The 15,439-nt window shown below is 44.2% G+C and overlaps 1 protein-coding gene across 1 annotated transcript in view; it reads right to left on the bottom strand.

The window, feature by feature from the left end:
* LOC124761130 (neural cell adhesion molecule 2-like) overlaps positions 1–15,439 on the bottom strand; it is a 228,074-nt gene that overhangs the window by 89,914 nt on the left and 122,721 nt on the right. Inside the window, exons 4-5 of the mRNA XM_047249111.1 lie at positions 5,228–5,373; positions 697–841 (exon numbers count right to left, since the gene is read on the bottom strand). Coding sequence (XP_047105067.1) covers positions 697–841; positions 5,228–5,373 — 291 coding nt within the window. The remainder of the gene's footprint in view (positions 1–696; positions 842–5,227; positions 5,374–15,439) is intronic.

The following is a 15,439-nucleotide window of genomic DNA, read 5'->3' on the forward strand; positions in this document are numbered from 1 at the left end:
CTGGAGTTTCCACTTGGAGCACTTCCTTGTCTCACCAGGCGCTACACATACCATAAATTTGGAAGCCTACGGTGATGACGAGTAGGCGTCCTCTCATTGTGAGAAAAAAATGCTGTAAAGGAGTTTCGTTGGAAAGTTATTCCACACACACCTTATTCACCTGTTCCTGGGCCACATTTTTCACGTTTCCAGTTCTCTATCGAACAACCTCCAAGAACCTCCTTTCCAGACGAAACTGCCCTCCGAACATGGCTCGACGAGTTCTTCACCTCAAAACCACGTGAGTTCCACAGTCGCGGGAAGGAAAAGTTACCCCAGCGTCGACAGACTGTTGTAAACAGTGTAAACGTGAAGAATAGTATATTAACATGAATAAGATCTCTGTTACGTTTATCTGTTGCGCTTATTAAACTTCTGGTAAATCGCTACGAGCTTATGCACCAATCCACAGATGAAGTACAGAAACACGGACGTGTGAATATATAGAAAGTAAATGTGTTTTGCAAAGAATTCTCAGAAAATAAAAGTTAATAATATGATCTTCCCTCAAACGTATCCCAAGCGTTTAAAGTGCCAAAAGGGAGTTAAAAAGTACGAATTATGGCGTGTGTATTAAGGACGGTCACGTAGCGTTAAGGATGAGAGGAGAACTTAATAGTGCGAGGAGAGAGATGGAGAGAGAGCAGAGCGGCTTACAGACGACGGTGAGCGTGAAGCTGGTCTCGAGGTAGGCGCCGGTCACGTTGGGGTTCTCTGCGCGGCACGTCACCACCTTGCCGTCGTCGTCCGTGGCGGCCACCAGCGTCAGCTCGCTCACCGTCGTGTTCTCCGCCGTCTCCTCCTGCGCAACACACATACAGAGATACACACAGCAGTACGCAGACAATCGTCATGGCGTCGCTGTAAGCTTCAGCCATTTGGCAATACATATTTGCCACAGTTAGCACACCGACTGGTCCTCAGATGCCTACAGCGTGGTTGAAGTCAGTTTCATTGAACGCTGTTAGTAGTGGAAACTTCATTCACTACCTGTTTCGATCGAAACATTCATCATCAGCTAACATCAAACTTTTACAGGAACCAACAAAGCTGTGAGGTCAATTATGAAATTAGAATTTAAATAACTCATCTGTGTCACTGTCATAAAGAAAAAAATATATAACCAACGTGGCAACTTTATTAATTGTTTTTTACAATTCCTCTGCATATACAGGGGTGAGCCATGAATAAGTCACAATCGCCAAAACACTAAATACCGTTTCAAATAGCGCAAGCGTATCGGGTGGAAGACAGCCAGTGCATAATACTCTGCAGCCAAGCGTTTGTAGGTTGCTACCAGTGCAGGTCCGCTGATGTTTCACTGAAGTGTACCCGACTGGACCAGTGCTGATTTGTTGCCATTTTTGTAGGCCAAGGCACAGATCACAGACGAAGTCGGTCGTGATACCTGTCGCTTAAGACAACTGCACTTCATGAAAAGTTAAGCCCAGTTTCGCACAAGAATTCAAACAAGGAATAGCAAGAATCAAAAACCAGGAGCTGCTTGCGAACTTCTCCAGTGATGTCACATTGCAGTTCCAAGAAATAATCCAAGGCGATGATCGTGTGACAATCGGTCCCGTGGCACGTGTTCTATCTTCTTTTCATACAAGTGAGTAAAACATCATTCGTAAGTTGTTGAATTCTCATAAAGTATCGACGCGTTTGAATCTTACGGCATTAGACTCCTGAGCGTAAAATGGGACAATCCACGCAGCACCAACACGAAGTGTGTCATATTGTCAAATCTTCAGCATCAAGTTAAAGCTGTTACAGCTACACTCCTGGAAATGGAAAAAAGAACACATTGACACCGGTGTGTCGTCTTCAGCGATGAGAGTCGCTTCTGCCTTGGTGCCAATGATGGTCGTATGCGTGTTTGGCGCCGTGCAGGTGAGCGCCACAATCAGGACTGCATACGACCGAGGCACACAGGGCCAACACCCGGCATCATGGTGTGGGGAGCGATCTCCTACACTGGCCGTACACCACTGGTGATCGTCGAGGGGACACTGAATAGTGCACGGTACATCCAAACCGTCATCGAACCCATCGTTCTACCATTCCTAGACCGGCAAGGGAACTTGCTGTTCCAACAGGACAATGCACGTCCGCATGTATCCCGTGCCACCCAACGTGCTCTAGAAGGTGTAAGTCAACTACCCTGGCCAGCAAGATCTCCGGATCTGTCCCCCATTGAGCATGTTTGGGACTGGATGAAGCGTCGTCTCACGCGGTCTGCACGTCCAGCACGAACGCTGGTCCAACTGAGGCGCCAGGTGGAAATGGCATGGTAGGCCGTTCCACAGGACTACATCCAGCATCTCTACGATCGTCTCCATGGGAGAATAGCAGCCTGCATTGCTGCGAAAGGTGGATATACACTGTACTAGTGCCGACATTGTGCATGCTCTGTTGCCTGTGTCTATGTGCCTGTGGTTCTGTCAGTGTGATCATGTGATGTATCTGACCTCAGGAATGTGTCAATAAAGTTTCCCCTTCCTGGGACAATGAATTCACGGTGTTCTTATTTCAATTTCCAGGAGTGTACATACCACAGTTCCACTCTGCGGTAATACCGAGTGCCATAAACCATAAATGAATCAGATTTCTGACTGATACGGAAAGACAAATACGACAGTTAACGCAAACATATCATTGTGCATGATTGGAAAATCCAGTGCAGAGCCCCGACATAGTCTCAAGCGACTCTCATTCGTTTGCACCGAAATTACAAAACGTAACACCGTCCAGGTAGTTACTTCACGTCGGCCACGGACACAATACACACTACAGCTCACACGGGACGACGAACGCCTTGGTGTTCTTGCTCCATACTCTGTGTTGGTGCTTTGCTCTGTCGGCCTATCGATTTGTTTCTATACCCCTTAACACATCTGTCTTTACATAACACTTTCACAGTTCCTAGATCGGGGTCAGCGAAGTCCTAGATATTTCCGTGTTAGAAGTACACTCGCATTCGATTGGCCCTCCGTGAGACGCTGACTACAAAGAAAGATCCGTAGCAGGAGAGACCCCTGCCACGTTTGTGCGCGCCACCCTTTCTTCGCCTCTGGTGTACTGGAAGGACTTCCGCAGGCTGGCTGAAAATTTCTTGGCTAGCTAGACCGTTGAGTCGCTGACGCTGTGCTTGCTGCAGCCGGCTGGCAGAGATGTATTAGGTGGACGCTTCGGCTCGTGATCACTTCCGCGACACCTCATTTTCCTTTGTAGAAGTCTAATCAAGCCAAACACTGTCGTACACGAAAATGGGCAAAGGCCGAAATCATGATTGTACAGTAGCATAAAAAATCTATATAGTCTAATGGCGAAATTTTCATTTAAATACACACATCAAAAGAAGTTCGGTTCCGAGAAATCAGGAACGTGTACAGAAAATTGGAATATAGATCAACATAAACATCATTTGCGCCCTTTTTATTGATCATGAAAATCACACATTGTATGTTGTACCACCATACAGTGAGACCTTCAGAGGTTGTGGTCCAGACTGCTGCACACACGGACACCTCTAATACCTAGTACCACGTCCTCTAGCATTGATGCATGCCTATATTCTTCGTGGCATACTATCCACAAGTTCATCAAGGCACTCTTGGTCCAGATTGTCCCACTCCTCGATGGCCATTCGGCGTAGATGCTTCAGAGTGGTTGGAGGGTCACGTCGCCCAAAAACATCCCTTTTCAATCTGTCCCAGGCATGTTCGTTAGGGTCCATGTCAGGAGAAGATGCTGGCCACACTAGTCGAGCGATGTCGTTACCCTGAAGGAAGTCATTCACAAGATGTGCGCGGTGGAGGCGCGAATGGTCGTCCATGAAGACGAATGCCTCGCCAATATTCTGCCAATATGGTTGCACTATCGGTCGGAGGATAGCATTCACGTATCGTACACCCGCTACGGCGCCTTCCGTGACCACCAGCGGTGTACGTCGACCCCACATAATGCCACCCCAAAACAGCAGGGAACTTCCACTTTGTTGCACTCGGCCTGACCGGGTTTCGTCCAAACACGTCTCTGACGATTGTCTGGTTGAAGGTATATGTGACACTCATCGGTGAAGAGAACGTGGGCCAGACTTCAGCGATCCATTCGGCATGTTGTTGGGCCCATCTGCACCGCGCTGCATGGTGGTGTGGTTGCAAAGATAGACTTCGCCATGAACGTCGGGAGTGAAGTTGTGTATCATACAGCCCAATGTGGACTGTTTGTGTCGTAACACGTCCTGTGGCTGCACAAAAAGCATTATTCAACATGGTGGCGTTGCTGTCAGGGTTTCTCCGAGCCATAATCCGTAGGACTCGGTCATCTACTGCTGTAGTAGTTCTTTGTCGGACTGAGCGAGGCACGTCATCGACAGTTCCTGTCTCTCTGTATATCCCCCATGTCCTAACAACATCGTTTTGGTTCACTCCATGACGTCTGGACACTTCCCTTGTTGGGAGCCCTTCCTGGCACAATGTGACAATGCGGACGCGATCGAACCGCGGTATTGACCGTCTAAGCATGGTTGAACTAGAGACAACAGGAGCCGTGTACCTCGTTCCTGGTGGAATGACTGGAACTGATCGGCTGTCGGACCTCCTCCGTCCAATATACACTGCTAATGCATGTTTGTTTACATCGCTGGTGGTTTTAGTGACATCTCTGAACAGTCAAAGGACTGTGTCTGTGATACAATATCCACAGTCAACGTCTATCGTCAGGAGTTCTAGGAATTGGGGTGATGCAAAATGTTTTTTTTATGTGTGTACTATTACATAATTATGCTCTAAATCAGTAAATTAATCATCGATCGTTCCTAGTTAGAATAATGTTCGAGAGGGCTCTGTTTCGTCACTGGGTTCACCAAAACCTTTTATTTTATAGTGATTGTGAATGCTGCAGTCAAGTGCTAATTTCATTGTTGATGAGTGTCAATAATTTAAATCAGTTTTGATTGTAAATTCTACAATCAAGTGCCAAGTTTATTGTTAGTGAAAGTCGATGATGTAAATGAATCAGGCTGGATAATTTCTAAATCGAAGGGTACAGCACGAAGGCTCTGGTTTCAAGGAAAACAGTGTCAAAATGGTTTGTTGTTCAGTGTCATGCTACTGTATTTCGAGTACCAGAACAGAATGACTGCGCCATCTACGGAGAAGCGGCACGCAGGCGGCAGACGTACCTTGGTCCTGCGCAGCGGGCGCGACGCCTTGTACCAGGTGAGCACCGCCGGCGGCCGCGACCCCGCAGTCTCGCAGCGCACCGCGTAGCGGCGGCCCGCCACCAGCTGCCCCGGCCGGTCCAGCACGCGCACCCACAGCGGACGCACTGCCACACACACCAAGGCACGTGTCACCACCTCCAGCACACTCACTGGACCACTCTGCAGCCGAGCCGGCGCTGTAATCGTGGCTACCGAGGCATTACAACTGAGTGCCGTATGTAACACGGACTACGACCTGGTCACCTCCCATTAGTACGTAGTGCTGTTCACAATAGGTTATACCGAGCACGCTTCGTGGCTTAAGGACGGTAGGAATTCAAACGGTCCGACTTGGAGCAGGAGAGGCATCACAGGTGATTTTAATTTCCAGTGTTTATACTTTTACAAACAAAATTCATAAAACTTTGTCAGCATCACCAGGAAGGAGTCAGAATTCACACTCATTTCACTGGAAGTTCGTAAACATAACAAAATAATTTTTTTTATGTGTGAAATTTCTTCATTTTTTCTCTTCTAATGGCTGCATTTGTTGTTTTAGGTACACTTTTCTTCATAAATCAGAGAGATTCTTCGATGAATTTTACACATCATACACACCATACTCACAGGTGTATGAAACTCTAGAATTTATTTTATTTATGAAAAAACGAATGAACTGTTGTATTTTAAACTTCATGTTTAGGAAAAACACAAATTTTCTAGTTAATTACCAAAATTTTTACCACAGTTTTTAATAGATTTGGAAAATTCTAGAGTTTTATACACCTTTAAATTTGGTTTGTATGCTGCGCAAAATTCATCGAAAAATCTTTTACTTATGAAGGAAAGTGTACCTATAGCAACAAATGCTGCCATTAGTAAGTGAAAAATTGATGAAATTTTACATGTAAAAAAATTACTTCGTTATGTTTTCGAACTTCCATTGCTAGGAGTGTGAATTCTGAATCCTTCCTGGTCATGATGACAAAGTTTTATGAATTTATTTGTAAAAGTATAGACAGTGTAAATTAAAATGTCCTGTGGTGCCTCGTCTGCTCCAAGTCGGCCCGTTTGACGTCCTACCCCCCCTCCCCCCCTTAAACCGTGGTCTTTAATGAAGTACTGAAAAAGTAGGTGAGGGATGTATATGGAACACCCTTACCAGAATTTAAGGGACATACTCTGTGTCAGTGAAGAATAATTTATGTGGCTGTGGAAGGAAGAGTATGGTAAGGGAAGATGAGGAATAGACTGTGTCAAACAAATAGAGATTTAAAATACCACTTGAGTTGTAGGGATATTTACTTTCCAGTGCTTAGGTCACAGCCAGTTTCGGGCTATTACATGGCCTTCACATGTGTAGAAATTTTGTGCTGCGAGCCCTAGCACTGCAATGGAGAGTACAGGACGCGTTGTACAATCAGCGGCCGCATATCATGGATGTTACTCCGCTTCCTGTGTTCTCCATAGTGGTGATAGGGGCCGCAGCACAAAATTACCACACATCATGATGGGCATGTAATACCCCAAAACCGGTCATGGTCTAAGCACTGGAAAATAAAAAACCTTACAACACAGGCGGTATTTTCAGTCTCCACTATAATGTTCAGTTGGGTATGTTCCTTTGGCAGAAATGTTTGTCTCTCAAACAAGTTACAGAGGATTTTCTATGCAATACTTATGTAGAGATGAAAGCATAGAGACGTTAGCATAGTATAGGAAAAGATGGACGCCAGCAAGAAACTAGACGACAGACTGTCGACTTTAAGAGATCTGAACCAGTACTTCGTTTCATTTCATTAACATTTCACAGAAGCGGATGGGTGTTGAACCTACCGATACCAGACATTGGATTTGTGCAGTGTGGCAGCATGTATCCATAAACACAGATAGATGGATAGTAAAAATAATTTTCGTTTCAGCATAGGTCAGCAGCAACTAGAAATTTTGGAAATGACTCCAGAACTGGGCGCTACATTAGACTTCTTAGCTTAGTCTCGCAACAGTTATAGATTTTCGAATTATAACATTTTCAACTACACCAAATATAAATTCAACATTTGTAACCGAAAGCTGTAAGTAGTAGGGTAAAGTTCGTTTTGGGGCGTTTTGTTAGTACTGATTGCCTACATTCAGGGGAAAGCATACATGCAGGTGCAAAAATATTGTTCTCTTTCGACTGACGGGTCTGTAGCTTATTGTTCTGTTTGGAGGATTATGAACCCCTGGGAATAATTCTTCCTTCTCATTGACCGGTCCTTAACCTATTGTTCTTCTCCCCTCCCCCTCACCCTCCTTATCCCAACCCCTCAGAAAACCTACAACCCTCTCCTCTCCCCCCTAGCTGATACAGTTACACTTTCAACTGTAAGTTATTCGAATAGCCCTCTCACTCTATCAATTTGATTGACTACTTACTTAAAGTCGTCAATTAAACACCTACCCTTCTGGTAAATCCCCCAACCCTATCCTCCCCTCACCAAACCCAATCCCCTACATCGAAACCGGGAGCTCTGTGCTGCAGAGAGAAGTATCTCACGAAATTCAAATACATACCAGATGGTATACTGTTGAATTATAAGAAATTCAATTTGCAGGGGTTTGGATCTCTCTCCCTCTTCGTTCTCTGCTGTTTGGGAAGATTCAGGTCTTGTAAAATACTTTGATATTAAGTAACTAATAGATCGCTCTTTTTTTATCCTGATTGTACAAGGAACGTCACTATGAAACACCCATCACAAGTTATTGCAATTTCAAAATTCTTTCGATCGCCAAGCACAAACTCACCACTCATTGTACAGAATGCAACTCATGCTTCCTGGAGTTGGGGTGCACCAGGGGCCCCACAAAGTGACGTGTTTGTCAGCAGCTGCACCATGCGGTGGTGTCCAAGAGGTTTCCGCTTGGGGCCCGCGGCTTACGGACTGGATGTTATGCTAATCTCCAAATAAAAGCATCAGCTGGGGCAGCACTTTGATACTTCATAATGTAGAAATTCCTGTAGAAACACGTGCTCTCCCTCTTTCTCACTCTCTGTCAGATTCTCTCTCTCTGTCTCTCTTCCTGTAGTGCACCACAGCCACGCCTGCACATGCTGTCAGCCATGGTTGGACTGAACAACAAACAAAGCACCTTTTACACAGTAAACCCCTGCAGAACTCTGATGCACAAAAGAACTGCCTCCAGGCTAATTGCCTGACTGAGAATGGATTCCGGCATGAGATCTAAGCTGTCTTCTGTGCTGGAGAGGAAGGACGTTATGACAAGAAATATAATTTTATAGCACAGGATATAATGTTTACTTATAAAATTCAATTTGCAGGGGTTGGATCTCACTTTTATTTGTTTGGATAACCTCACATCCAGCAACTACATGTCCTAATTATGTAATTACACTGCTGCAGATTGGAGGTGTAGTTTTATTGGAAAATTTTCATGTGCCCACTCACCTTGACATGCAGGTATCGACTGAGCCAGTGCATGGTGCCAGTACCAACGGATGTCCCACCCACTCCCTGCCCACCCATCCCAGAGAAAATTGGTAGGTAAATGACCCACCCTGGGCTGGAGAGGACGGATCTCACAACATCAAATTCTAATCAAAGTCAATAATATGTTGATAGATATTGTTTATTTAATCAGTCAATTACAGGCAGGGTTCCCCCACTGCGGTAGACATCATGACTGCACCCGCAACCTTGCTCCCCACGACATAATAACTGTGATCCCCAGGGAATGGAATGAAGTGTGGTATAGTAGCCACTGTTTGAGGTCTCCTGCATATGAGTCTATCACCTGGGCACCGCCATGAAAGTCAAAATAGCCCAATGTCCTAATTACATATCCCGTTACTAAATAGCGCTGACCACGGCCCAGTAATCGGACTTCTTTTATCTCACGGACCCCAAACAGAGCATCAAGTGGCGGTATTCTGTTGAATGGAAAATTTCACACTCGCTTCCTGTCTCTGTCTCTCTCAAAATGCCACTCCCTGTTTGTCTGTCTGAACCAATGATCCAAACATGACGATGTAGGTTTTCATTTCTCCTCCAATCGGCTAATACTGGAGACAAAAAGGGAAGCTGCCACAAATTCGATATCAGAATAGAGTGAAATAATCCATTTACTCCACCCTGTCAAATTAATTATTTAACAGTGTACAGGGGCCAAATAGATCGCTTAATATCCTCACTTCCATCTTATGATGATCCTTCATTATAATAAAACATGTTTTCAATATTTGAGTATCACACACAAAGAAATGCTAATCAGTAATGAAAGGTATGTCACAAATAGATTGTAGTGCTAAATGTACACGAGATCTTCTTCACACTGACGTTTGAGAACATAAACACCCTCTTCTACCACAATGTTTACACTAAACATATCTGGTGAAAAAAATTCCTGACAATCACACAAACTCGCGATCACGAAGCATGCCGTCCACCAACTGCAGGGTAGTCCCATCTTCCCTGGCAAGTAGAGAAAGACCCACACCCATGCGAGACATGCCTGTTCATACTGAACGCATGTTTGCACACAATACAACTGTCGGAAACAATAAATTGATCAGTCGGGAATTTGACTTCGCGATTAGGTATTTGAAGGTACCACAGACTACCTAAATTGGTTCTCTCCACCACATGTCGAAAGAGGGAGGTAGGTTCCACTTTGTGACACAATAGAGGCAACATCAAATACCCCTTGGAGGACGGAGTCCACTGAAATGTATTGAGAAGCGCTAAACATGACAGAATACACAATCAAGTCCATAGCAGTAGTTACCATGGGTAGATGTCAGAGATGACGAACACCCGCACATCCCATGTATTCACCTCCCGGATGTCACATACAGCATACCCACACACTCGTTCACTGCCAGTACCAAACTTCAGGGACTGGAGGAGAGTAAAGCTGCAGCTGCAGCAGCAGTCACGGTGACACATGTATGCCAGAGTGCACCAACTGTCGCCATGGAGGACAGCCGGGGGTGATTGGAGTGGTAAGAATTCAGATGTTATCAGTATGTCCACTACAAACATCCTCATTTTGAATCATCTCTCACACAACTCACGTTTGTCCGCCTCTGTCACACTCACCGAGTATATTGGTCACTTTGCCAACCCGTGTTGCCGTGAGCAAGATCAGACAGATTTTTTGTATCTGGCTCAGGCTTAGCTAATATCTTACTTCCAGTTGCCAGCTTCTCGTGACTGCTGCTGCAGCCAGCCAAGGTGCACTGCAAAACAAGCAGCTGCAGCACGACGGTATACAGTAGTTCTAAGAAATTCCACCGTGACATAGGCCACCAGTTTAAAAAATCTGCTTTACCCAATCCGAGTCAAGAGTTGTTGTTAACCATATACCTCGAATTTCTCTCTTTTATAGGAGTTATTAACGAAGTTAAGTGAAATCGGACCATGCACGGGTTTTCAAAGCGCTAAAGTACCGTTACTTGTGAAAATCCTACATAGGACTAAGGCATAACTTATATTTCACCTAAGTGTTCTCTGATAGGGTAGAAAAATATCTTTGCTTCTTTGTCACGTTCTGCATCACAGGGCTACAATATTTAAGTCATTTTCGGCTCTGATCGAATGGTAAGATCTACGACTGTCATAGGACACCACCTTATTTTTACACTATCCATTAAGGTAACAGCTCAGAGAAGTTGTAAATATAAGGTTTACGCTATGTATCACTTTATCAATTCGGAAATACATCTTATTTTATTTCGATTGTGGTCTCTCTCTATGTGGCTGAGATATTCAAATACCGTTAAAAAACATCGTCCCAAGGAAACAAAAACGCCAAGTCGAGAACCATATCCATGGTCCCGTGGCTATCGCTTCCACCCGCCAGGTGGCATGTCACTGAAAGGTTAATTAATTAAATTGATCATTAGAGTCACTTCGCATGGCGAGAAAGTTTTCTTTTTCAGTAGTCGGATTACACTCCGGAGGCAGTTCAAATGGGAATCCCTCGTGGAAAGACGACGTTCTTTTCGAGGACCACTATTGACAACCGACATTTGAAACTGACCACAGAAGGATTCTACCCCAGCGACATACATTTCTCAGGAGGACCACGCTGTAAGAAACACGATCACAGTGACTACGTTACCGCCATCCTGCATAAAATGTCGTCCTGGTTCTACAGACACACAGAGGAGGCTCTGATACCATTAAACTTTCAGGTAGAAATACTTTCTGCGATTTGGAAGCAATTCCCTCCAATCAATCACAAACCTGTCGTGGATCCTATGGAGATGCCTTTTAATGATTACAGCCACTGGTGATTCATACTCATGCCACTCTCATATCCTGAAAATAGTCACCTTTACCGAAACTATCTACTACAGCAAAATTCCAACATGGATATATACGATCGCTCTGCAACTTGTAACGGTTCCTCAGTCTCTGCCCCGCTCTCCCTGCAGTTTAGACAATGTGATCGTCCCAATTTAAGGTGGAACTGAGCAGAGGTCGGAGAGTACTGTATCTATCAACTTCTAGACCCCTTGGAGAAACAGATTGAGCTGATTTATTGCTGTAGGATTATCTTTTTTGACCACTCGGTGGAATTGATAACACTTCGTCGTAGCTCCACCACCTGTGTAAGATCACCGCTAAACAAAGCTATCTCCAGCAGCATGAGGCAGTACAAAAGACAGTACAGCAACTGAAAGAGTGACTGGCAGAAGGACGACTGTTTTGCTACTGCAGTTCCGTGCATCTCCAAACTGCATACAGCTACTGCACTCCATAGGAGATCTGCATCCCTCAGGGAGCATTCACGTATGTCACCCAAACATTGATACCATCCAACAGAAAAAAAACTACAAACTACAAAAGCTCCGGTAACACCATCCGACAGAGAACTCGATAACATTTCTCGGCGCTCCTGTTTTCAGATACATCTAGTGAAAACAAATACTGTCTGTGTGCTGGCATCTAGTATATGTGGCAGTCATATTAAATACACAGTTTATGGGCCACTGGAGCAGGTGGCCAGTGATCGAAGTCGTTTGCACAGACCAGAGTAAAGTTTCGTCACCTGTAATGTAGTAGGACGATATCCCAGAGACTATCAGCTGCAAGAGTGTCCCTGTTTTGTTGTCTGATTCATTGTTTTTTTGTTGTAACACTTTCAAGCACTGTATTATTACAGCTTTGTACACAGCCATACATTTTGTATTTCCACCACGACTTTCATGTATGTGCCATTTTCTAAACTGACATTAACATGTTCTGATAGATTGGCTCTCACAGAAAACTGGACATCACAAAATGTAAATAATGTTGCTGCTGCGCCACCAACAAACACACTGGATGATTGAAATAAAAGGCAGGCACAACATAAGGAAACTTGGAAAGTTTTCCAGCATTGTGGAGCGTTTCCAAAGAGCTGCCTGAAGCTGACTGATGACCTCTATATTTAAACTAATCTTTCATAGGGACAGAGTAACAGATGGCTCCATGTTCCATTTCGACTGATTCCTCAAACTGCAGTCATGCACATGATCACTGTTTCAGTGCTATCCATCCCTGGTAGGTGTTGCCCAACCACCAAGACTCTTTCTCCATCTCTAACAACTGAAGTCAGTCAATAATTACCTAGTAACCAATAGAGCACCAGTGGGCAGATGGAAAAGACACAGTCGATGTACTGCAATAAATTTAGCAATTTTACTACTTCTTCAGTGCAGATTAATGACACAGCAGCATGCTTCCCAGTTCCTGTACCATCGCTAAACCGTTTCTCCACTCTTTTGCAAGTAGTATATACTACATTGCAAACGTAGACAGATGACTGAGCAGTATGTACATTCATTCTTAACTAACCTAAGGACAACAAACACATCCATGCCCGAGGCAGGAGTCGAACCTGCGACCGTAGCAGTCGCGCGGTTCCGACCCCAGATGTGACGTGTTAAGGATCAGCCTCTGAACCTCGCTCTGCATATAACGCGTGGCACATTCGCCTTCAAACCTTATCCGAGACGTGGTATATTGTGGAGCTGCGTTACAAAATCACTCTGGATATATCACGTGGTGGATCCACTTCAAATCCTATACCGGATTTGGCATATTGTTGATCCACATCCCTACATCGCTCCGGATATAACGCTTGGTGTATCCACACTCGAACACTAACTCGGGTCTACTCTGGGTCATGGGACCCATGCACGTCACTTCCACAAACACAGACATGCAAGGAGCAAACTCATTGCAGCTGTAGAATATGTGGTTGGATGCATTCGAGTACAGTTCTATACTATACCGTCCAACCATAAAAAAACAGTACATTTGCCCTAGGTGTTGGCAACTGTATTGCATTCAGAAGAAATTTTAATATGGAACGTGAAGTGATGTCATGATCACATGGGTAGAAGTGACATGACATCACAAAAATTAAGAAAAAATGACGGAAAATGTGTAAAAATTGGGGGAAAATACTTCGAAATGTGAAAATACTGAGGGAATTCTTGCATGTGATTTGCTTGGTGCCGGGCAGTTCTTGTACATGGGAACGAGCATGTGACAGCAAGATGAATACGAGAAAACGTAAACATGGAAGCACTGGGAACCAGGGAAACATTCTTTGTTGACAGTGATAAGACAGTTGGAATAGAATATTTAACGTGGGGGACCGCCATATATAGAGCACAAAATTAATATATGTCGGATCAAAAGTCCAGGTGTGACCCCAAAGTTATTGGCATAGCCTTATAAATTTTTTTAAAGTGTCCTTAGCTATAGAGTGTTGTACACTGGCTGGGATGACCGCAATATACCGCTGCAGAATGGATCGCGTGTTTGAACATGTGCAGGACTATTAGGTGTTTTAAATCCTAACAAATAGTATTTAAAACGTGCTTGTCTGTACTCTCCGCCATTCGCAACCTTACGGCGTCAGCAAACCAACTTGTGCTGTATTGTAGTATTCTATTGTATGTCCATTGAGGTAATAGTGATACATGCAAGTCGACTGATGTTTTTGATGCTTTCCTGGAAAAGGGATCCATCTGCCTCTAAACTTTCTTGGATACGCATTGAAGGATGACAGGAAGTAGATGAAGTGATCGGTTGAGAGGGAGAGAGGGAGATGTTGCTATAGGTCATTTCTTACACATTTGACCATTTTTTCACAGTCTTCTCTCGGGGTGCATCAGCTGTGTGGTATAACCTGCAATCAACTTGTATACAACTAGGTGTTCTGTGTGCAACTTGGAGCACTATCTACCATCGATCGTTAACGGCAAACCTCTCAAAACCAGAGTCAGGGGACGACTTCCAACTCATGTGTGATGAAACATGCCCATTGATGGAAAACTTATTTCGGTACCTTCCTCTACATGAACGAAGATGTATGTGAAGTACTCCATTTCTCTGTCACATCTTGGACTTAAATCGAGTCTTCAGTTTCATATAGGTACGAAACAACAGTTACTACACTTTTCCATCCTAAACACATGCAAGTAAATGACTGGGAACAGAGCAAGTCATGCACCTCTGGTAAACTATGTAGTGTTTGTGTTACAGGAATCGATATTTTCTGTTCTGTGCAAGATAGTAGTTTTATCATTTTACAACATGTCGCCATAGCTTATCGTAGAGAAACTTGCATGGAGAATGTATGTCATGGGTTGGGGACATATTTCTTAGATTCCAATATAGCAGTGCTGCATTGCGCACAACTAATAGGTCAGAAGCCACATCGTTTTAGCATTACAGAGAGTTTTAAGTGTAGAATCGTACAGTTTCAGGAATACATGTGTTTATGTTCTCTCTTACCAATACCTTCGCTTCTGAATTCACAGTGCAGGAGATTTATGTAAAATGCTCCAACCTAAGTCCGTCTGGAGCTCCATCATGCATAAACCACATATTTCTTCTTCATAACCATCTGTTATCATCACAACCCGTTCACATCTACTATAAACCGACAAGGGATGCTTATCTCCTCGACATGCGCGCATCTGGAGAGATATTGTGCGCTTGTATGGGTACCGTGAGTAAGATTGCTGAGAAACAATAATTAGGTACTCGGCTCGGTCTGCTCCTTCATGAGACGTGAAATGTAGCTGTCTACTTCTGCTCAGCTGCAGATGAAACCAGTGATTATTCAAGAATGTGACTATGCTCTGTGACACCCATCTGTAAAGGGAAAGATGGGGAATCATAATCG

The sequence above is a fragment of the Schistocerca piceifrons genome, chromosome 1 (assembly GCF_021461385.2).
Source record: "Schistocerca piceifrons isolate TAMUIC-IGC-003096 chromosome 1, iqSchPice1.1, whole genome shotgun sequence".
In the NCBI taxonomy this organism is placed as follows: Eukaryota; Metazoa; Arthropoda; class Insecta; order Orthoptera; family Acrididae; genus Schistocerca; species Schistocerca piceifrons.